Source organism: Natator depressus, chromosome 1 (assembly GCF_965152275.1).
Source record: "Natator depressus isolate rNatDep1 chromosome 1, rNatDep2.hap1, whole genome shotgun sequence".
NCBI classification, from domain to species: Eukaryota; Metazoa; Chordata; order Testudines; family Cheloniidae; genus Natator; species Natator depressus.
The window spans coordinates 331,696,094-331,720,683 of NC_134234.1; the positions used below are offsets into that span (position 1 = coordinate 331,696,094).

The 24,590-nt window shown below is 46.2% G+C and overlaps 1 protein-coding gene and 1 long non-coding RNA gene across 2 annotated transcripts in view; both read right to left on the reverse strand.

Annotated features, from left to right (window-relative positions):
• Positions 1-1,735, reverse strand: part of TMEM243 (transmembrane protein 243) — a 27,494-nt gene extending 25,759 nt beyond the window's left edge. The window contains exons 1-2 of the mRNA XM_074942580.1: positions 1,649-1,735; positions 329-639 (exon numbers count right to left, since the gene is read on the reverse strand). Of these exons, the coding sequence (XP_074798681.1) occupies positions 329-406 (78 nt within the window). The 5' untranslated portion in view covers positions 407-639; positions 1,649-1,735. The remainder of the gene's footprint in view (positions 1-328; positions 640-1,648) is intronic.
• A 1,200-nt stretch (positions 1,736-2,935) lies between these two features.
• On the reverse strand, positions 2,936-23,216 carry LOC141987401 (uncharacterized). Its single transcript, XR_012639519.1, has 3 exons — positions 23,205-23,216; positions 14,553-14,790; positions 2,936-3,248 (listed from the first exon to the last, which is right to left on the reverse strand). It is a non-coding gene; the product is annotated as an uncharacterized LOC141987401 (long non-coding RNA).
• Between the last annotated feature and the right edge of the window lie 1,374 nt (positions 23,217-24,590).

Here is a 24,590-nt window from a genome sequence, read left to right on the forward strand (position 1 = left end):
GTGCCTTTAGATCAAACAACAAAATCTCTATTCAGCCGCCTGCTTTCCAGAGGCCCTAGTACATCTGTGAAGTGCCCCTGTGGGTGTGGAAATACTTCTTGCCAGAGAAAGTTCAACTTTTATTTAAAAAAAGGGGGTGGTGGGGTGCAATTAGTGACTACCAAGAGATTGAGTAAGCTACTTATTGCACATGAAAATGCCAAATACTGCTTTCCAACAAACTCTGAGTAATTCTACCTCTGCTTCAGAAAGGAGCCCTTCATTAGCCAGCTCTTGGAGGGGAAAGGGGGCAGCAGAGAGATCTCTCCAAAGCAGAATCAGGTCTTACCCTTGCTGAAGTTTCTCCAAAGAGAGGTCTGTTGTCCAGTCCACCCGTGCCATAGGTTCTAGTTGTATAGTCTTCCATTTCCTCCCCAAAATCGGTTGTGTCACTCACAGAGAGAGAGATTATCTCAAAACAAAACCACCCCCGTCTCAAGAGGCCTTAAGCCCATGGCACAGTATGTGTGAGCAAGAGTTATTTATGGAAAATACATCTCTCCTGGCTTTGGGTGCTACATACAACACATGGCTCAGAGCCAAGGATCCAAGCCTCCCCTCCAAGCCTTCGCTTTCTTCTTCATGATCAGAAGCTGCTGCCTGCCAGAGACAAACACAAACGAGAAATATTGGACCTAGGGCAGCCTGGTTGATTTATTACCGTGTAGTTCCCCTAATGGAACTAATCAAGGCTGTTAATAGGGAGACCGTGCCAGGAGTCCTTTTCTCCCCCACCTCCAACAAAAGCTCCATTCTTTTGGAGATCAATTAAACAAAGCTGCCTTTCTGCAACTGCTGCCCCTACCCCACCATCATGGCTCCAAGTTCAAGGCTCACGAGCTGGGGGTTGGCAGAGCGGTGAGTCTTGTGGGAAAGGAAATCTTGCCCCAGCTTCTTTCCCCTCCCACCGGATTCGCTTCTGGTGCTCAACCAAGCAATCAGATTAGACGAGGTGCAGGGTATTTATCAGAGAAGGGGGTGCCGAGTATATGCCAAAGGTTACAACAGAAAATAATGCTTTTCTTCCCCGCTGCTAGAACTTGTTTGCTGGGGGGAGAAGGGGGAGTGATTATATAAAAAAAAAATCCAACAGAATTTTATAATAAGAGGAAATTAAGTGGTTGATCCACGATTTCTGTTCCCCATCCATTTTAAATCAGGCCGCCACAGCCCGCAATAAACTTTGATTCATGTCCCACTTGCTTCTTCTAGTCTATAGTCAGACACGAGCTCCCCCAAGAATAACCCTTCTTTTCCCGGAGATCTGCAGCGGCCTGAGCAAAAGGGGAGGGAAAAGAGCCCGGCACCAACCCCTTTCCCCACCCCATTCATCCATCCCTTGAAAGATTGATTCGTCTCTTAAGGGAAAACACACAAACGCTGAAGACCAAAAACAAAGCAACCCCGATCAGAGAAACTGAAATACCAGACCCTCCTCTCCTCCTCCTGCCCCGACAGCGAACCCCCGTACATATCCCAAGCGTGAAGCCCACCCCCTTCTACACACAGGGCTGACCCCCCTCTGGGGAACATGTGTCCAAGACGCCACAATAGCTAACGTTCGGAAACAGAACGTTGGCGTTGCTAAGATTCCATCGGTGCTACTTACCCCCGTAGTGTACCCCAGGGAAGCTACAGCAGATACAAGCACCCCCAACCCTGCCCTTCACTGGTTAATATCCTTCCAGGCGCTGTCGCAAACCAGCCCTCCCCTACCTACAAGCCAGCCTCTCCCGTGATCTCACTGCCAGCTCGATCCAATCACAGGCAGGAGAGGACCTGCACTTGCTGCAATTCTTTATTTCCCAAGCTTGCAGGTTTGTTTATTTTGAAAGGGAAATAACTGTTTGGGACATTGGTACGTGAGTAGCTAATCAGTAACCGGGCAACGTGAGAGTCACATTATTTTAAGATTTTTTTTTTACCCTTAAGTTCAGCTTTATTATTAATAATAATTAAATTGATCATTGCTAATAGTAACAATACAATGATTTTCTGAGTATTGGTCTTTTCAAAATACATGCTGAGATGATGGCCCTATTTAGCCCATCTGTTACAATGGGATGACCCCTCTAGCTGCAAGGTGAATTTGACCAAGGGTGCCACTCCATGCATCTGATGAAGTGGCTTCTAGCCCATGAAAGCTTATGCCCAAATAAATGTGTTAGTCTCTAAGGTGCCACAAGGACTCCTCCTTATTTTTACTAAAGTTTATGCAGCTGTCACTCCTTTAAACTCAGTGGAGTTATACTCTGCTAAAACTGGTGTAACCAATAGAGAACTTGGTCCATGGTCTCTCTCCACTGTAGATTGTTATATTATTTATTGGAGAGAGATATAGTAGTCTGAGCACACATCTGGGAGCCAAGAACTTTGACCCTTGATACAGTGGTGCCTGGCAATCAAAAGAGAAAGATGATAAAATAATTTTGAGGTCTAATCTTGGCTTTGATTCTGACTGTCCCTCTGGAGCACTCAGGAAGTCACTAAGGTCCGGATCCTCAAAGGTATTTTGGTGCCTGTCTCCTGTTGAAGTCAATGGGCGTTATGTGCCTAAATACCTTTCATAATCTGGGCTTTAGGGCCTGATTCTCTACTGCCCTGCAACTTCTGTAGTCCTCCCTCTGGGAAAAATGCAGTGTTGCCAACCATTGTGGTTTTATCAAGAGTCTTGCAGTATTTGATGTTGCTGTTAAAGCCTCAGCTCTTGGAGGCATGTGATTATGTGAGACTCATTGTACAGTTTTAGTTTTTGTTTTTAATTTTTTTTCCATCATGGTTGTGAAGAAAAGCTTGAAAACATGAAGACTCAACATCAGAAGGCAAATTAAAAGAACCCCAAATTTATTATTTTTTAAATCTGATGCTTTTAAGCCAATCTCATGATTTTGGGGGGCCTGTGCCAAAGTGAATAATGTTGTGTAAAATGTTACCAGTGTGTGTATAACATGGTCATTGGCAAGGACAACTTGTTTTACTTTAATAAATGTAGTTGAGAGAGGGAGCGAATATTGCCGGGGCTGAGATTAGTGACATATTAAGTTTGGTGCTCAAATGTTCCCTTGACATAATTTTCTTCTTCATCCTAATAGACTCCTGTTTCTGACCCACTCTCAAATCATTGCTCTTCCTGTCCAGTCCTGGCCCTTTAAAAGACATCAGGGGATTTCTTGTCCATTAGGTGAATTCCACTGAACACCACTGGGTTCCTGTAAAAATAAAAAAGATACTTCATTCTTGCAGGACAGGAGGAAATGTAAAGGGTCAGGACTGTAGATGAGCCAGGCCAGAAAAAGGCCACCAGTAGCAATCAGCTGTTCTGTATCACTGCCTTTTCATGTGCTGTATTCAGGTCCCCTCTCACTGTGGACTCCAGAGCCCAAAGACCCTTCCTTAATCCATCTCTGTCCCTGCATCAAAGAATTTGTACATTTAACAAGCTCTTGGACAGCCCATCTATGTAGGTTCCTCTCTCTTGGTGAAGCAAGTCGCTTTTTTTGCATGATATTTCTTGTGGTTTTGTAAGGGGAAGGCTGTCGAGCAGGTACAAATCAGGTCATTGTTCCTAATAAGTTTCTTTGACTCAGTACAAGTGTTCTGTACACAGGAGCCACCCAGCCCTGTGGTATATTTGATCAGTATCTTGCATTAGCCACTTACAGTCATTATGTTAGAACATCAAAGCACTATAACTGGAAAGACAGATAAAGTTGGGATTAAATTCTAGTGATACTATAAAGTAAAAATCAAACTATCTTTTACCCTGCCTCTGTTCTGATCCAAAGTACAGTGAGAAAAGTCATTAATCTGGTATTCTCTTCCTTAACCTCTCTAGCGCTCATACACTGTTGACCAGTAAAGTGGATTTCTGAGGCCAGCTGGACACACTCTTCATGCCATTTTGATTCATTTGTAAAATTGCTGGCCAGAGAAAGGGGGGCCCTGGCTGATAGATGAAAAATGAAAGGTTGAGAGAGTGTTAGGTTTCACAGCATACACACAGAGAAGTTGGATAAAAACCTAAAATACTCTTGCTCGAAGGTTGCAATGTAATACTACTTTATTTCTTAGACTTCAGAACCTTGGCACACAAGGACCCAAAACAGAGAGAGACAGAACAGGCTGCTCTCAAAGGCAGCGATGTACAATTCATCCCCCTTACTCAAAGCTTGCTGGCACAGACTGACTCTGATTACATGCTTCCCTACAGAGCCATCTGCTGCAAGCAGAACCAGGAAGACCCCTGAGAATTTAAAGTGATAGATCACAATTATAACCGAGTTTTCAATACACCACAAAGAAGGGCTCTGTGGGGCTCTCATTAAATAAGTTGCACAGATAGTGCACTGTTAGCTTTTCTATGGTTATTCAGCTCTTCAGCTCTGGATAACATCTCTGGAGGGGTCTTTTGCACTGTCTAGATTAAATTAGACATAACGTGCAAGTATTTCATTTGATTAAGGAGACACAGGGGCAGATTCTTGGCCTTGCTCTCTAGCTGTTTTCTGCCTATCCTGCAGTGCAAGGAAGCCTTTAGCTTGGTGGATCCACCACTCTTGAGTGTTCCCAAAAGATATTTTTGTTGTTCCTATGCCCCAGCAATCTCCAGCTGCTGGGGTGGCCCTGTGATACTGTGGGCAGCCAGGCATATATTAGAGCAGCCCTGAAACTGCACTAAATTATGTTGCAGAGCCCCTTGGTCCCCAGGATCAGGAAGAGGGGGCATACAAATGGTTCAAAGCCATCTTGCCCCCATGCAATCGCAGTCATCCACCAAAGTACCTGGCCAAGAGTGGTTACCGTGACACCATCTAACAGACCAACAACAAGTAATGTATTTCTCCTCCTCCTACAGAACAAAATATACTGCAATTTTATAGTTGGGGATTAAATGTTTAAAAGCCAGGACATGAAATAATTGTAAGCAGTGTCAGGATGAGCTCCACTCTGACATCTGGTGGTGAGGTGTGGCAAGTTGAGAAAAAGAACTTCAGGGGCCGATCTCATTTGCATAGGCACACCCACCCCACCTAGAATGAGGCCATAGCTGCCCAAATGGTCACTTTGGCTGCTGTGGGATCCCCAGTGTCTCTGTTATTGGGGCAGGAAGAATAAATTGTTATTACCCTGATTATGGGAACTGTGCTTGGAGCTGTACTTGGCCTTTTGTTATGATGGAGGGACTCACCATCAACTAAGTAGCACTCACTAGGCAAGGGTCATGGGTTCCAAAACTCTGTGAATGGAGAGAGGCTGGGGACAAGTATTAATACTTGGTGGTATGGGCCCCTGGGTAAGGGCCTTACATGCTAATTGCACTTCCTTCTCTCTCCACTGTGGAATATCAGAGCTAATTTTGATTCTATTAGGAGTCTAGTTACAGGCTGCTGAGCTCACTTTGAGATAATGGTGTACCAGCACTGAGGCTCCCCTACTACAAGCTGAATTCACCAAAGAGCTGAACTGACTAAGAGCTGAAATCACTGAGCGTTGTGTTAAGTAGTGGGGGAGCCTGAAGATATATCGTGGAGCAGTTTGTGGGATGGCTGGAGTGCCTTGTGGACAGGCTGGTGGAGCAGTTCATAGGACGGCGGGAGCTGCTTGTAGGAAGCGGAGCAGTTCGTGGACCGGCTGGCGGAGCAGTTTGTGGGACGGCGGGAGCTGCTTGTGGGCCCCGGAGCAGAGCAAAGCAGTTCGTGGGGTGGCTGGCGGAGCGGAGCGAAGGCCTATGGAGCTGTGGGGCGGTCAGCTTCAGATCATGTAAGGTGCCCCTTACCTCTCCCCTCCCCCCCCATCTCCACCCAGGCTGGGAGGTAAAGCTCTGCAGATAAACTTTCGAACTCTGGGGCTGCCCTGACCAGGGACAGAGACTTTTGGGTCATTGGACTTTTGGGACTTTGGGTGATTTTGGGTTGCTGGACTCAAGAACCAAAGGAAAAGGGCATGCCCCAATTTGCTTGGGGTGGGTTTTTTTCTCATGGGTTGTGTTACGAATCCTGTTGGTGGTGTTTCCCCAACATAATGCTACATTGTTTCTCTCTGTTATTAAAAGGCTTTTTGCTACACTCAGACTATGTGCTTGCGAGAGGGGAAGTATTGCCTCTTGGAGGCGCCCAGCGGGGGTGGTATATATTTGTCCCAGGTCACTGGGTGGGGGCTCGAGCCAGTTTGCCTTGTGTTATTGGAATGAATCCTCTAGATATTGAACCCGGCCCTTGTTGCTGCCAACTCTGACGGGCAGAAGGGTTACATAATTATGACACTTTGCCCTTCTATCGGGCCATTCACTGAGTATCTCCAATACATGTGTATCGATTAACAAAATTCTGGACTTCAGGGGTCCCCTTCTTTAGAGTCGGACCCTGCAGCTGCTCTATGTATAAAATTCCCACTGAAGCCAATGAGAGTTGTGCACCTGGAGCAACTGCACAGCTAGACTGTTAGGTGTTGGAACCCTTTGGGTAGTAGAGCTCCTTATTAATATTTGTGCTTATTTCTAGAGAGAGGCCCAAACCATAAAGCCTGCATCCATGCAGCTTCTGTACTTCCACGAAGTTGGCCAGATCCCAGGTTTTACTTGGTCTATTACAGAGTTAGATCTCATCTGCATAGTTCATAAGCAGGCCCAGATCCAAACTCATTTCACATCTTGGGAATTGGCAAAGGCGATGCCAGAAAATGTAGTGGCACAGAGATCTCCTCCTGGTGGTAAATGGCAAAAGAAGGAAGAAACTCTTGATAAAACCACACAAAGTGGAAGAGCTGTAAAGCTGCCTAGTCATTTCAAAGACTGTATGGTTCATTGAAATCACTCAATTTCCAGTATGGGAAGAGCGATGTTATAAGACTGCTGTAGATATATAAAGAGCTCACAGATGAAGTGCCATAGATGGTGCTCAGGAATATACAGCATAGCTCTTCGGTTTTGTAGGACCAATACAACTTGTTACCACGGGTATTGCAAATGGCTTCCTTTGTGCAGCTCTTTACACCAGCTTCAACAGATGTGATTTTGTGCCCATGTCTATTTATCTGTAGCATAAACTGACAAAAGCTGTTTCTGTGCCACCCGCTCCTAATCTTATTTCAGGGCTTCGGCTTTGTACTGAAAGTATTTAAATAAAAAGAACTATGTTAGTCTGGGTCACGCTGATTAGAATTTACAAGAGGCTACCTTACTCTTAGAACATCCCTGTTGATTAGTAATCATAACATTCAAAAACCAGTAGGAGAACATTTCAACCTCTCTGGCCACTCAGTAAAAGACTTAAGGGTGGCAATTTTGCAACAGAAAAGCTTAAAAAACAGACTCCAACAAGAAACTGCTGAGCTTGAATTAATATGCAAACTAGATACCATTAGCTTGGGTTTGAATAGAGACTGGGAGTGGCTGGATCATTACACATCTTGAATCTATTTCCCCATGTTAAGTATCCTCACACCTTCTTGTCACCTTCTTGGCATCCTGATTATCACTACAAAAAGAAAAGGAGTACTTGTGGCACCTTAGAGACTAACCAATTTATTTGAGCATAAGCTTTCGTGAGCTACAGCTCACTTCATCAGATGCATACTGTGGAAAGTACAGAAGATCTTTTTATACACACAAACCATGAAAAAATGGGTGTTTACCACTACAAAAGGTTTTCTCTCCCCCCCCCCCCCACTCTCCTGCTGGTAATAGCTTATCTAAAGTGATCACTCTCCTTACAATGTGTATGATAATCAAGTTGGGCCATTTCCAGCACAAATCCAGGTTTTCTCTCCCCCCCACCCCCACAAACCCACTGCTGGAGATGGCCCACCTTGATTATCATACACATTGTAAGGAGAGTGATCACTTTAGATAAGCTATTACCAACAGGAGAGTGGTTCGGGGGGGGGGGAGGGGGGAAATTGTGCTAACCTTTTGTAGTGGTAAACACCCATTTTTTTTCATGGTTTGTGTGTATAAAAAGATCTTCTGTACTTTCCACAGTATGCATCCGATGAAGTGAGCTGTAGCTCACAAAAGCTTATGCTCAAATAAATTGGTTAGTCTCTAAGGTGCCACAAGTCCTCCTTTTCTTTTTGCGAATACAGACTAACACGGCTGTTACTCTGAAACCTATCACTACAAAAGTGTTTTTCTCCTGCTGATAATAGCTCATCTTAATTAATTAGCCTCTTACAGTTTGTATGGCAACTTCCACCTTCTCTGTACGTGTGTGTGTATGTGTGTATGTATATGTGTGTGTGTATATATATATATATAAAATCTTCTTACTATAAGTTCCATTCTATGCATCTGATGAAGAGGGCTGTAGCCCACGAAAGCTCATGCTCTAATAAATTTGTTAGTCTCTAAGGTGCCTCAAGTACTCCTGTTCTTTTTATCTAATCTAAAGTATTCAGCAAGCTCTAATTACCATAAGACCCAGATATCAGATAAGGTTCTCTGAGAAAGTGACTTAGCAGTTGCCACTTTAAAAGAAAGCAGGGTCTCTAGAAGCACTCTGGAGCCCTTTTCAGTGTGAAACTTTGGGATCCTATAGGGAAACAAAAGAGAAGGATTCTGAAGCTCTTGGGTTTCACATGGTTGGTATGAAAAGTAAGCAATTTCCTTCGCTCGTCAAGGCATGTGAATGTTCAGGAAGCAGGACACTCCTTGAAGTCAATGGGAGTTGTGCAATGGATTTTACTGACAGCAAGCAAAATCAGGCATTTAGCACATGAGGCGAGAGGCTGTTCTGGACTGACTAAAAGTGCAGCATGGCCCTCACAGTCTAGGCAGAGTGATAGGCTCTGGTGGTGGCTTATCTTGGTGTGCTCTGTGACCCCTAGCATAATTTAGACATCCCTGGGGGCCTGTCTACATTACAACAATTTCCCTGGGCTGCTCTTTTGGCTGCCAGAATCACTCACTGCAGTGCTGCATGCTGCAGATTCACCCTTCCCACTCCTAGCTTGGAGGAGCTGTAGGGCTGTCTGCCTCAGTTCCTGTACAGAGGCAATCCCTGGGCAGTGTATAGGGTTTTTAGAGCCTCTTTACGCTTCTTCGACCTTTTCTACATGGTGTAAAAGGCCTGGAATCATTTGTGGGAGTAGGAGACAAAGGGAGTATCAGAGGGAGCTGAAGTGTGTCAGGGCTTGAGCAAGGGAGCTGCAAAATGTTAGAGATGAGATGTAGGCTAGGATGGGACCATGCAGGGCTTTGAAGGGGAGGAATCTGAATGTGATAGGGAAGGAGACTGGACGCCAGTTAGACACTTGAGAAGGAGGTGAGAAGTGTATGTCAATTTCATGGTTTCATGTTCCATCCAGTATGTTCATTCTTAAACAACATACCCTCTCTCTACTTTAAGGTCTGGCATTTCACTCATGGACCCCCTGATTGTATACTGAATGTTTTAGCAGGTGACACATTTAGTTAGTAGGTAGCAGCTGATGCATGATGCATCTTTTGAACAGGTATTATATTGGACTCAGTAGATAATAGTTTATAACAGTTGACTCAGTAAGTGATGTGCCTGATTTAATAATATATCTGGCTCAAGAAATTATGTGTCAGCGTCAACAAGTGACATCTCTTGGTTAGTAAATGATGTAGCTGATCCCTCTTTCTCAATATCTGGATCATTAGGTGAGACATCTGCTTCTCTAAAAATGATCTCTTCTGCTGAGTGATTATACTGTATCAACGTCACCTCACTTTGTAAGTGAGAGTTGTGTGTATATGCCAGGGTTCTATTTCACTAGTTACTGTATTTGTTTCAGTGCAATGCAGTCACATCCTTTTAGAATGTTGAAATGAATGGCTCTTTGTAATAGCATTCCCTAGGGAAGGAAAGAAAAGAGTTTTAAGAAAAAAAAGAGTTCTAAAGTTTTTAGAGAGAGAGAGTCTTGGACCCAATCCTGCAATCAGATCTGTGTGAGCAGTTCCAATTAACATCAGAAAGGCTCATTGCTGGCACAAGAATGCACCCCATGGATCTGAATGCAGACTCAGGACCTCTCTGTTTAATTGCCTTAATTTTTGCCCAGTCCAACCAGTATGTACTTCTGTGTTTCCCAGACTTCTGAAATATAAGACTCCTTCTTCAGGAAAGTGAAACCAATTTGGAATCCCCTACAGCCTTGCCTTGTGTTGTTAAAGTGCTACTCATTTCAATGGATACATTTCCTGCTTCCCCAAAGCAGGAAGCCTTGATAATGATCTTCATAATCTATTTTTTTTCTTACTTGCTTAGATGAGCAGTAAAATATTTAACAATATGGATGCTGACAATTAAAGAGCCATCACTGGCATCTGAGTTAACACTGATGGCAGTTCATACCATGCAGCTGTTATTTCAGGCTCTCTGCTAACTCAGGCAGCCATCTCCATGCCAGCTGCAGTTTTGATGGGTTTTATTTGCAACTATAATAGCTTAGAGGTTTACTTAAAAAACAAAAACCTCACACTTGACTATATACATCTGTCCATTCCATAGAATCATAGAATATCAGGGTTTGAAGGAACCTCAGGAGGTCATCTAGTCCAACCCCCTGCTCAAAGCAGGACCATCCCCAACTAAATCATTCCAGCCAGGGCTTTGTCAAGCCTGACCTTAAAAACCTCTAAGGAAGGAGATTCCATCACCTCCCTAGGTAACCCATTTCAGTGCTTCACCACTCTCCTAGTGGAAAAGTTTTTCCTAATATCCAACCTAAACCTCCCCCACTGCAACTTGAGACCATTATTCCTTGTTCTGTCATCTGCTACCACTGAGAACCGTCTAGATGCATCCTCTTTGGAACCCACTTTCAGGTAGTTGAAAGCAGCTATCAAATCCCCCCTCATTCTTCTCTTCTGCAGACTAAACAATCCCAGTTCCCTCAGCCTCTCCTCGTAAGTCTTGTGTTCCAGTCCCCTAATCATTTTTATTGTCCTCCACTGGATGCTTTCCAGTTTTTCCACATCCTTCTTGTAGTGGACACAAAACTGGACACAGTACTCCAGATGAGGTCTCACCAATGTCGAATAGAGAGGAACGATCACGTCCCTCGATCTGCTCGCTATGCCCCTACTTATACATCCCAAAATGCCATTGGCCTTCTTGGCAACAAGGGCACACTGTTGACTCATATCCAGCTTCTCGTCCACTGTAACCCCTAGGTCCTTTTCTGCAGAACTGCTGCCGAGCCATTCGGTCCCTAGTCTGTAGGATTCTTCCGTCCTAAGTGCAGGACTCTGCACTTGTCTTTGTTGAACCTCAGATTTCTTTTGGCCCAATCCTCTAATTTGTCTAGGTCCTTCTGCATCTTATCACTACCCTCCAGCGTATCTACCATTTCTCCCAGTTTAGTGTCATCTTCAAACTTGCTGAGGGTGCAATCCACACCATCCTCCAGATCATTAATGAAGATATTGAACAGAACGGGCCCCAGGACCGACCCTTTGGGCACTCCGCTTGATACCAGCTGCCAACTAGACATGGAGCCTTTGATCACTACCCATTGAGCCCGACAATCTAGCTAGCTTTCTATCCACCTTATAGTCCATTCATCCAGCCCATACTTCTTTAACTTGCTGGCAAGAATACTGTGGGAGACAGTGTCAAAAGCTTTGCTAAAGTCAAGGAATAACACATCCACTGCTTTCCCCTCATCCACAGAGCCAGTTATCTCGTCATAGAAGGCAATTAGATTAGTCAGGCATGACTTGCCCTTGGTGAATCCATGCTGACTGTTCCTGATCACTTTCCTCTCCTCTAAGTGCTTCAGAATTGATTCCTTGAGGACTGGCTCCATGATTTTTCTAGGGACTAAGGTAAGGCTGACTGGCCTGTAGTTCGCCGGATCCTCCTTCTTTCCTTTTTTGAAGACGGACACTACATTAGCCTTTTTCCAGTCATCCGGGTTGGCTCCCCCAACCCCAATCGCCATGAGTTTTCAAAGATAATGGCTAATGGCTTTGCAATCACATCCACCAACTCCTTTAGCACCCACGGATGCAGCACATCTGGCCCCATGGACTTGTGCTCATCCAGCTTTTCTAAATGCCCCTATGTTGGCTTCCTTCATGCTCCTCCAGGAGGTGGCAACCCATATTTGGGGAAACACAGATGTACTTCATAAGTACCAGAATTTAATAAATAAAAATAATGAAAATATTTTCCTCCTCATTTAGAAATCTGTTCTGTCTGGTTCAACCTTTTCCTCTGAAATGTGGGTCAAGCCATGTTTCATGTATATCAGAGGAGATGGCGTGGTGGCCTAAGTTTCAGGTTTGTATTGGCTAGGTTCACTGGATCCATAGATATAACTCTCCGTAATGTTGACTCAACTCTTTGTTTTTCTGGGACAAAAAATCTGATCTCCTTTGAGAGCTGGGTAGGATCGTTTGGTCAAAACTAAAGTTCTGTCTGCTTTTCACAGACAAAAAAACATCACAGTGCTTGACTTTGCTAAAGTTTGCTCTGGTGTCCTTAGTTTAAAAAAATCCCCTCCTCCACTATTATTTAGCACACCTCTGCCCTGATTGTCTAACTAGCTGCTACCCTCCATTCCAGAAGTAGCTACATTTCATTGCTGAAGGGGTTCCTGGTTTTGTATGCTGAGCATGATCCATTGTCCACTGAAATCAAAAGGAGCTTTCGCGTTGTTTCCAAAAGAGGCTTGGGACCAGAGGCTGTCTGTTAAGAGCTTTGGTATCCCTACAGATGAACAGCACTATATACATATAAGACAGTACTTAGCTTCTCTTGCCTCTATTTTATTTATTCTGAAGGGCAGCTGTATGTTTTTTTCTGTACTCAGTCCATGGTGTTTCATTTGCCTAAAGATTTAATTCATCTTGTATATTAGTGTTTTGGAAGGACAGGGCTATACCAGGGTTAATTATGTATCACTGTCACTGATGCAGCTGCCTGGATAGTAAAACTAATTGTCAGATTCCAGAGAGGTGGAGGTCAGTTTAGCCAATCTCATCTTTATTTATGCTCTCCAACATCGCTCTCTGCCACTTCAAAAGTCCCTTCAATTAAGGCAGACAGCCCTCCAACCTGAAGCAAATACTCACCAGCAACCACATACCACACAACAGAACCACTAACCCAGGAACCTATCCTTGCAACAAAGCCAGTTGCCAACTGTGTCCACATATCTATTCAGGGGACACCATCATAGGGCCTAATCACATCAGCCACACTATCAGAGGCTCGTTCACCTGTACATCTACCAATGTGATATATGCCATCATGTGCCAGCAATGCCCCTCTGCCATGTACATTGGTCAAACTGGACAGTCTCTATGTAAAAGAATAAGTGGACACAAATTAGATGTCAAGAATTATAACATTCAAAAACCAGTCGGAGAACACTTCAATCTCTCTGGTCACTCGATTACAGACCTAAAAGTCGCAATATTACAACAAAAAGACTTCAAAAACAGACTCCAACGAGAGACTGCTGAATTGGAATTAATTTGCAAACTGGATACAATTAACTTAGGCTTGAATAGAGACTGGGAGTGGATGGGTCATTACACAAAGTAAAACTATTTCCCCATGTTTATTTCCCATCCCTCCCCCGCACTGTTCCTCAGACGTTCTTGTCAACTGCTGGAAATGGCCCACCTTGATTATCACTACAAAAGGTTTTCTCCCCCCCTGCCCTCCTGCTGGTATTAGCTCATCTTAAGTGATCACTCTCCTTACAGTGTGTATGATAACATCCATTGTTTCATGTTCTCTGTGTATATAAATCTCCCCACTGTATTTTCCACTGAATGCATCCGATGAAGTGAGCTGTAGCTCGTGAAAGTTTATGCTCCAATAAATTTGTTAGTCTCTAAGGTGCCACAAGTACTCCTTTTCTTTTTGCAAATACAGACTAACATGGCTGCTACTCTGAAACCTACTATTAATATTGTTTTCCTGTGGCAATTTCTCTCATGTTTTCAGCTCTGATAAAGGAACCACCACTCTTTCATTGCCCCCTTCCAAAGCATGTTCACCTTTGTGACAGTCTTGAGTGATGAGAATTGAGAAATCAGTTTTGCACCATTAATTCTGCCTCCTGTCCAGAGCTTTTATGCCCCTTCTGCTATTCCATTTGGCATGATTCTTTTTAATAGCATGAAGCTTTCACTGGATCTTTCTAACAAAAGAACAGAGGGCACAAATTCCTGGAGGATACCTGAGCTATTTTCTCCTACACTTTTGAGTCCAAGTAGAATGTGGTTACAATGACTCTAAATACTAACTTTTTGTAACAAAGGTCCAGATCATCCCTCTCTTGAGGAAATGTTCTGGAGGAGGAAATCTACACAAGGGTCTCCTCACTGAGATCCCACCTTATTGTCCCCAAAAGGGGCAAGGTTTGCCTCTCCCTGTGGAAAAGGCCACTGGGCTGGTCTCCAAACCTGGCACAATCCCAGAGATTCTAGATTGATGCTCCTCAGCTCCTGGCAGCATGGCTCAAGGACTCTCCAGGCTGCAACTGCCTCTGGGATCCCAAGTGAGGGCAAGCTGTATTATCTTCTGACTAACCTGTGTAGGACTGGAAGTAGAACATTGTGCATTTCTCCCAATTCCTGCAGTCATGACCACTCTTTCCCTGGCCAACTCAGTCTTCATCCCCTCCATCGGCATAGAGGCTGAGCAGAGGGGCATCTGCAGGGATCATGGTGCAATGTCGGGGTAAGTCCTTTTCCCATGCAGAATGGGGATGATCCATGTGCACCTCCCTGTGTGGATTTGGGGGAACAGTCCGGTCCATGGGCTGTTTCTAAATGTTATTGGGAAAAAAATAGTATTATCTTTTGAAATTCACAGCCTCAATCTTTATCAGCATCTGCAATTAGGAACTAGGAGTGGCTTGAATTGCCATCTGAGGGAGCCACTGATATTGTCAGAGTGAAAATGAATTGAAATTGAAAGGAAAAGCAGCAAAAATATTTCAAGCAGATTCTATTTTAACCCCCTTTCTAATCTAATGAAAGGCCCCCTCCCTCACTTACTTCTCTTATCCCCTAGTAACTTACCTTGAGTGCCTTTTACATGTTAAAAAATGTTTGAAAAATACAAAGAATTTACACACACAACTTTGAGTTAAATGGACTTAAATGTTAAAATAGACACACAGCTCCAGGACATTCACCTTTCATGTCAATAAGTTCACAAAATAGGAATGCTTCTTTTAAGTGTTTTACTTTCAATAGTTGATAACACCAACTAGAGATCAAATGTATAGGATTAGATCATCACTTGGTGGAAACTGGCATCACTCAGCCAACATACACCAGCTGCTATCCTGACCTGTAATCTTTAATTGTCTTTATGATGATACTGTAACATATAGTGGCCTTCTACATATAGGCCCCAAGGTCATCAGTGGGGATTTAACCTGAGAACTTCAGCACACAAGTCCCAACCTTTCATCATCTGAAATAAAGGAAAATTCCTTTAGCTGTAAGCACTAAGCTATTATAGAAAAGGAGTACTTGTGGCACCTTAGAGACTAACCAATTTATTTGAGCATAAGCTTTAGCTCACGAAAGCTTATGCTCAAATAAATTGGTTAGTCTCTAAGGTGCCACAAGTACTCCTTTTCTTTTTGCGAATACAGACTAACACGGCTGCTACTCTGAAACCTTTCATTTTGGAGAAAACTTTTAACAAGGGGTTTCCCAGGAGCCTCCTTCAAAACATCCCTGATATGAATGGAAAGAGATTTTTATAACTGTCATTAGTCATTTCCATACTTGAATTCCATTAGGAAACATACCTGATGACATATTTGGAGAAAAAACAAAACTTATGATATATCAATTTTTCACATTAGCCTACCCAGCCTGGCAGACCAGGAACAGTGCGAAATAACAACACACTTACTGTGAATCAAGTGAAATCTGTCCTGTTTATTTTAGAAAACAGTTTATTTTTGTCTAAGGCACTTTGACAGGTCACAGAAATAGAGATTGCGGACAAACAATCCCCATTTTGGGTTCAAAGGGCTTCTTGCAGATTTTGTTAATGTCTGTTCAACTACAGAAAGTGTAACTAACAAAAGAAAAGGCTCTCTCTTCAGAAGTGAAGGTTTGCCTCCAGAATTAGCTATCTCTGGGCCTATTCCCATCTTCTCTCCCATCCTTTATGCCTAGATACTTTGGCAATCTCTGCAATGAGGTCAGCTGCAAGGTTAAGCCCCCAATTATGAAGCACGAACTTTCCATATCAGAAAAAGCAATGTCACCAATTTTGCCCTAGATAACCACCGAAAGTGAACCATGAAAACTTATTTGTCCCTTATTGGCACTAATGTGCATGTTAATTGGCTGGCAGAACTGAAGTTTCTTGGATTATGTCTCTTCAGGCTCATGTTGCCTCAACAATTGTTCCCTAGTTTGGATAGAGGCTCACTCACTTAAGATGGGATCAATAATTTACACACATTGAGGAGAGAAGGGTAAAAATTTCAAAAGCACCTCAGTGACTTAGGAGCCTAAATACCTTTGGGAATCATATCCTTAGGCACCAATCTCTCATTGAAAGTTAATAGCGCTTAAGTGCCCAAAATCTGGATTCCTCACTCCTGTCTCTTCCCCTTCCCTGGCTCAGACAGCCTACAAGCACTCACCATTCCCTCTGGTGGTTAAATGCTATTATGCATTTAGTTTCAAATATATTGCTGTCATGACAAATATCAGTAAGTGAAAAGCAGATTTTCTCTGCTCTTTAAAATCTTATTTACAGTAGGAAAGCTATTACCCTGCAAGGATTACATACAAATGTACCACATGAAAAATTGCTTCTCTCTTTGTTTCCACTGTGCAGTATCAGACAGAGGATAACATGAAGCTTTTCAAAAATGGATGCCTAAAGGTAGGCCCCATAATTTATATTTAGGCACCTACATTTATATTTATGTCCTATTTTCAGAAGTGCTGATTGCAATGGCAGCTGCTGGGTACGCAGTCATATATTCAAGAAATAGGTCCATGTCATGTGGGAGGTGGTGGACAGGGAGCAGAGAAACAGGGAGTAATTCCATTGCTGAGGAGCTGGATTGTAAACTCCTCAGAGCAGGAAGTGTGTTTTTATAGGTGTTAGCTTTTGTACAAACACAACAGAGCTCCATTCCTGACTGAGGCCTTTTGGGGGCTACTGTAATATAAATGCTAAATAATAATGATAATAATAAACAGTCTGATTAAGTCCTAAACTAGTAATAGCAACCATACTGTAATTAAATGTAACATCCTTGTAAGGGGGAAAATACCAAAGAAACCCACCACAGTAGCATTTAACTGCAAAAAGGGGAACTACACAAAAATGATGAAGCTAGTTAAACGGAAATTAAAAGGAACAGTCAGAAGAGTGAAATGCCTGCAAGGCGCATGGAAGCTTTATTAAAAACACCACAGTAGAGGCACAAATTATATGTATACCCCAAATTAAAAAAAATAAAGAGTAAGAGGACTAGAAAAAATGCCACCAGGACTAAACAACAGAGTAAAAAGAAGTGGCTAGAGACAAAAAGTTATGCTTTAAAAATGGGAGTTAAATCCTACAGAGGAAAATAGAAAGGATCATAAACTCTGGCAAATCAAGTGTAAAAGTATAATTAGGCAGGCCAAAAAAGAATTCAAAAAGCAACTGCCAAAATAAAAAAAAAAACTGCTGTTAATTTTTGTAAGTCCATCAGAAGCAGGGAGCATGCCAAACAATCACTGGGGCCACTGGACGATTGAGGTGCCAAAGGAGCACTCAAGGAAAACAAGGCTGTTGCAGAGAAGCTAAATGAATTCTTTGCACCAGTCTTCACTGCAGAAGTGGGAGGGAGCTGAGCCATTCTTTTTAGCTGATAAATTTGAGGAACTGTCCCAGACTGAGTTATCAGTAGAGGAGGTTTTAGAACAAATTGATAAATTTAACAGTAATAAGTCACCAGTACCAGATGGCATTCACCCAAAAGTTCTGAAGGAACTCAAATATGAAATTGCAGAACTACTAACTGTGGTGTGTAACCTACTGCTTAAAACAGCCTCTGTACCAAATGACTGGGGGATAGCTGGCTGATTTTTTAAAAAGGCTCCAGAGGCAATCTTGGCAATTACAGGCCGGTGAACCTACCTTCAATACCAGGCAAATTGGTTGAAACTATAGTAAGAACAGAATTACCAGGCACATCGATGAAGACGTGTTGAGGAAGAGTTAACATGGCTTTGGGAAATCATGCCTCACCAATCTATTTGAATTCTTTGAGGGAGTCAAGTTACATGTGGACAAGTGTGATCCAGTGGATATAGTGTACTTGGACTGGACTTTCAGAAAGCCTTTGACAAGGTTCCTTACCAAAGGCTCTTAAACAAAGTAAGGAGCCACAGGATGAGACAAAAGGTCCTCTAATGGACCAATAACTGGTTAAAAGATAGGAAACAAAGGGTAGCAATAAACAGTTTTCACAGTGAAGAGAGGAAAATAGCAGCCCCCCACAAGGATCTGTCCTGGGACCAGTTCTGTTCAATGTATTCGTAAATGAACCGGAAAAAGGGTTAAACAGTGAGGTGGCAAAGCTTGCAGATGATACAAAATTACTCAGGGCAGTTAAGCCCCAAGTTGACTGCGAAGGGTTACAAAGGCATCTCACAAAACTGTGTGACTGGGCAACAAAATGGCAGATGAAATTCAATGCTGATAAATGCAATGTAATGCACATTGTAAAATATAATCCCAACTATACATACAAAATGATGGGGTCTAAGTTAGCTGTTACCACTCAAGAAAGATCTTGGAGTCACTGTGGATAGTTCTCTGAAAACATTTGCTCAATGTGCAGTGGCAGTCAAAAAAGCAAACAGAATGTTAAGAACCATTAAGAAAGGGATAGATAATAACACAGAAAATATCATAATGTCACTATATAAATCTATGGTACTCCCACACCTTGAATAGCGTGTACAGTTCTGGTCACTCCATCTCAAAAGAGATATATTAGAAGTGGAAAAAGTACAGAGAAGGGCAACAAAAATTATTAGGGGTATAGAACAACCTCCATAAAGAGAGATTGAAAAAAATGGGACTGTTCATCTGGGAAAAGAGACAACCAGGGAGGCAGGGCCGTCCCTACCTGTGGTGGTGCTCTATGTAGCCCAAGTGCCTGCACCTCCCTGTGGGGGGAGCAGCCACTCTGCTGGGGAGCTGGCCCCTCCACAGGGGGTGGGGGGAAGCTGCGCTGAAGGGCTGCAGGGCTGTGGGGGGCAGCAGCAGGGTAGGGAGGCCCAGGGCAGCATGGGGGATTAGCAGGGGGTCTGACACTGGCAGCAGGAGTCGGGCCCGCCCCCACCGCACTCACTGGTGGCAGCGGGAAGCAGAGCGACCTGGCCCCAGCTCGCTCCACTCTCCCAGCTCCCAGCCCTGTCGCTTGTGGGAGGGGGTTGGGAGGAAGTGGTCAGGCCCGCCCCCGCACTCCCCAGTGGCAGCGGTAGCGGGAAGCAGAGCAACGCGGCTGGGAACTGGCGGAGCGGAGTGGGCTGGGGCCGGGTCGCTCTGCTTCCCGCCGCCACCGCTGGTTAGTGTGGGGGCGGCCCAACCCCTTCTGCCGGCTCCTGTACCCCTGCTAATCCCACAGGCCGCGTTGCTCGAGGGAGGGAGCTTGGGGGAAGGGATGGAATGGGGGCAGGGCGGGGGTGGAGCAGGGGGGCTGCCTGGGGGATGGGGCTGGCCGCTGGAGCCAGTGCCACATATGCTGCATGCAGCTGCCTAGGGCACCATAAAATCTGGTAACCCAAATTACATGGTGCCCTACACAGCTGCGTATTCTGCATATGCCTAAGTAGTGACCATCTTTAAAAAAGGGAAGAAGGAGGATCCTGGGAACTACAGGCCAGTCAGCCTCACCTCAGTCCCCGGAAAAATCATGGAGCAGGTCCTCAAGGAATCAATTCTGAAGCACTTAGAGGAGAGGAAAGTGATCAGGAACAGTCAGCATGGATTCACCAAGGACAAGTCATGCCTGACTAATCTAATTGCCTTCTATGACGAGATAACTGGTTCTGTGGACGAAGGGAAAGCAGTGGACGTGTTGTTCCTGGACTTTAGCAAAGCTTTTGACACTGTCTCTCACAGTATTCTTGTCAGCAAGTTAAAGAAGTATGGGCTGGATGAATGCACTATAAGGTGGGTAGAAAGTTGGCTAGATTGTCGGGCTCAACGGGTAGTGATCAATGGCTCCATGTCTAGTTGGCAGCTGGTATCAAGCGGAGTGCCCCAAGGGTCGGTCCTGGGGCCGGTTTTGTTCAATATCTTCATAAATGATCTGGAGGATGGTGTGGATTGCACCCTCAGCAAGTTTGCAGATGACACTAAACTGGGAGGAGTGGTAGATACACTGGAGGGTAGGGATAGGATACAGAGGGACCTAGACAAATTGGAGGATTGGGCCAAAAGAAATCTGATGAGGTTCAACAAGGACAAGTGCAAAGTCCTGCACTTAGGACGGAAGAATCCAATGCACCGCTACAGACTAGGGACCGAATGGCTAGGCAGCAGTTCTGCAGAAAAGGACCTAGGGGTGACAGTGGACGAGAAGCTGGATATGAATCAACAGTGTGCCTTTGTTGCCAAGAAGGCCAATGGCATTTTGGGCTGTATAAGTAGGGGCATTGCCAGCAGATCGAGGGACGTGATCGTTCCCCTCTATTCGACATTGGTGAGGCCTCATCTGGAGTACTGTGTCCAGTTTTGGGCCCCACACTACAAGAAGGATGTGGAAAAATTGGAGAGAGTCCAGCGGAGGGCAACAAAAATGATTAGGGGACTGGAACACATGACTTATGAGGAGAGGCTGAGGGAACTGGGATTGTTTAGTCTACAGAAGAGAAGAATGAGGGGGGATTTGCTAGCTGCTTTCAACTACCTGAAAGGTGGTTCCAAAGAGGATGGATCTAGACTATTCTCAGTGGTAGTGGATGACAGGACAAGGAGTAATGGTCTCAAGTTGCAGTGGGGAGATTTAGGTTGGATATCAGGAAAAACTTTTTCTCTAGGAGGGTGGTGAAACACTGGAATGTGTTACCTAGGGAGGTGGTGGAATCTCCTTCCTTAGAAGTTTTTAAGGTCCGGCTTGACAAAGCCCTGGCTGGGATGATTTAATTGGGGATCGGTCCTGCTTTGAGCAGGGGGTTGGACTAGATGACCTCCTGAGGTCCCTTCCAACCCTGATATTCTATGATTCTAGGGATGGCCCTGTAGGGAGGACATGACAGAGGTCTATAAAATCATGAATGGTGTGGAGAAAATGAATTGGGAAGAGTTACTTCCCCTTTGACAAAACAGATGAACCAGGGGTCACTCAATGAAATTAATAGGCAGCAGGTTTAAAACTAACATAAGGAAGTACTTCTTCGCACAACAGATGGTCAACCTGTAGAACTCGTTGTCAGGGGATGCTGTAAAGGACAAAAGTATAAATGGTTCACAAAAGAACCAGGTAAGGTCATAGAGGATAGGTCCATCAGTGGCTATTAGCAGTGATGAGCTGCCAAAATCTTAAGAACCGGTTCCCTATAAAAAGTTCTGATTTAAGGGATGTGCCTCTGTCCTGCCCCCCAGGCTCGGTCCTGCCCCCTCCTGCCCTGCCCCAGGTTCTCTCCTGCCCCCCTGCCCTCCCCAGGCCCGTTCTCCATCCCAGGTGCCTGCTGGTGGCGCAGGAGTCCTGCAGCCCTTGCATCAGTGGAGTCGCTCCCGGCATGTGGGGCAACGGCTCCCTGCAGGCAAAGGCTGCCATCTTCCCGACTCCTCACCACGGGATGTGAGCGCCCCCGAGTGGCGGAGGCCAGACAGCCCCACAGCGCAGGAGCAGGAGAGACTAGGGGGGCTCGCCCCAGCATGCCCAAGGCAGCCCCCAGCCATGTCACCAGCCAGCCCTGCCCGGCTCCTGAGGCAGAGGAGGCTGCTGCTGCCAGGGGCCTGGCTCCCCGGTCCTACACAGCACCCAGTCACATGGTGCCTGATCTCCCTGCCCAGCACAGCCGCTCGCGCTTCCTGGGCTGGGCAGGAAGCAGCTTGGTGCTTCGCCACAGCTGCTCAGCGAGGCGGCATCAGATCGGCCTCTGCGCATGGGGCCCTGGTGCGGCTGCCTGGATGGCTGCACAGCGCAGGTACCAGCCGCAGCGCGGCCCCTGCCCCGAGACAGGACGCGGGGCCCCACAGTCCTTCCATAGCCCTGCACCCCCCACACGGTGCTGCTCCATCGACCCCCGTCTAGCACCAAGCCCCTTCTCCAACCAGGGCCGGCTCTAGGATTTTTGCAGCCCCAAGCAAAAAAATTTTTGGCCGTCCCCGCTTTTCTTTGTGCCCCCCCTGGCTCCGCCCCTTCCCCAAATCTCCAGCCCCGCCTCCTCCCCCGGGCGTGCCACATTCCCCCTCCCATTGCTTCCTGCGGCTCCCCCTGCAACCCCCCGCCCAAGCTCACCTCTGCTCCGTCTGCTCCCCTGAACACGCTGCGGCTCCGCTTCTCCCCCCTCCCTCTCAGGCGAGGGAGAGGCAGCGCATTCAGGGGAGCAGGAGGAGCGGAGGTGAGCAAGGGTAGGGGAGGAAGCGCAGGAAGTAACAGGAGGGGTAAAGGAACCGCTCCCCGCCCCAGCTCGCCTCTGCTCCACCACCACTGCCTCCCCCGAGCATGCCGCCGCTTGGCTTCTCCCTCCCTCCCTCCCTCCCAGGCTTGCCGCGCCAAACAGTTGTTTCACTCGCGGCAAGCCTGGAGGGAGGGGGGAGAAGCAGAGGGGCGGTGGCGCCCTCAGGGGAGCAGGTGGAGGCGGAGCGGAGGCGAGCTGGGGCACATTTTTAGGGGCGGCATGGCCGGCGCTGGAATGCCGCCCCTAGAAATGTGCCGCCCCAAGCACCTGCTTGTTTTGCTGGTGCCTAGAGCCGGCCCTGTCTCCAACAGCCCCCTTCTATAACACTGAGCCCTACACCATGCACCCTCCCTCGTGCCGCGAGTCGAGGCCCCCTTGGCCTGGGGGGCTGCCCCAGCCAAGCCCCAGCCTGGCTGGGACTTTCTGCAGTGGTGACTGCCTACCCAACCCCCACCCCCGCGCCCCGGCCCCTGACCGCCCCCCCCCCCGAACCTCCGCCCCCTCCAACCACTCCCTGCCCCTTATCCAATCCCTCCTCCCGGCCCCGGCCCAGCCCGCTTACCATGCTGCTCAGGGCAGCATGTATGGATGCCGCGTGGCCCGCTGGAGCTCACAGCCCCACCCCCTTACCATGCTGCTCAAAGCGGCAGGCGCTGCAGAGCTGCCCAGGAGCGCTCCACAGCGCTGGTGCCGGCGCCGCCGCATGCTGAGGCTCTGCGAGAGGGGGGAAGGCGGGGGAGGGGCTGGAGGAGCCTCCCCAGCCGGGAGCTCAGGGAGCCGTAACAACCGGTTCTAAAACTGCTTCTAAATTTAACAACCGGTTTGCGCGAACCAGCTCCAGCTCACCACTGGCTATTAGCCAAGATAATCGGGAACGCAACCTCATGCTCTGTGTGTCCCTAATCACCTGGTACTGGACGAGGGGGATGGATCATGTGACAAATTGCCCTGTTCTGTTTGTTCACTCATTCTGAAGCATCTGGCACCAGCCACTGTCAGAAGACAGCATACTGGGCTAGATGGATCGCTGGTCTGACTCAGTATGACCATTTCAATATTCTTAACTACAGCATTAATTGTAATCAGAAAATGGTCAATGGCATAATTTACTTCTCTCTCCCAGCTTGAATTATTTCCTTCTAATGTCACATTCTCATTCAACTGCTTAAAGCAGCGATTTTCAGCCTGGGATCCGCGGGCCGCATGTGGCCCAATTAGCACACAGCTGTGGCCCAGCTGTGCTAAAAAAAATTCAAAATTTGCTTCTCTGGTCTGAAAGGGAGCGGGGCTGGCTGTGGGGAGACAGTTTCTGGCAGCCTGCTGGAGTACTCTTGCCAGCAGGGTGCGGGAGAATGGGTCTCTGGGCAGTTTTGTGCGGGAGAAGGGTGCTCTGAGCAGTGAGGGGATGGGGAGCGCTGGGAACTAGGGGTTTGTGGGGGTGCTGCAGCACCCCTAGGTTTTAGGCTGCCCGGCCCCACACAGCGGGGTCCAGTGTCTGGCCCCGCACCCAGGGCTCTGCTCCTGGCCCCACTCTGTGAAGGGGTCTCTGGGCGGAGGCTGCTGGGCATAGGGCACTGTGGGGAATCTTTTTGGGGGGGCACGCTGTGGTTCTCAACCTGCGGCCCATAATGATAAATGGGTTGAGAACCACTGGCTTAAACCATAGCTCAGCAGTGGTGCTAGCCTCTCAAAATTCACCAGAACAAAATTAATGGAAGCCAACAGTATGTTGTTTTCCCATACTACTCATCAGCTTTGATTAGGGATTTCTATCCAACACCATTTCTTGTTTCCAAAAGGGTTAACAGTAAATTTAAGACTCCATGGGCCCAGTTCTAATCTCATTTACACCAGTATAACTCCAGCAGAACTCCAGTGAAATCACTAGATACACTGATGCAAATGAGACCAGAATTTGGCCCCTATGATTTATGAACACATCATTACA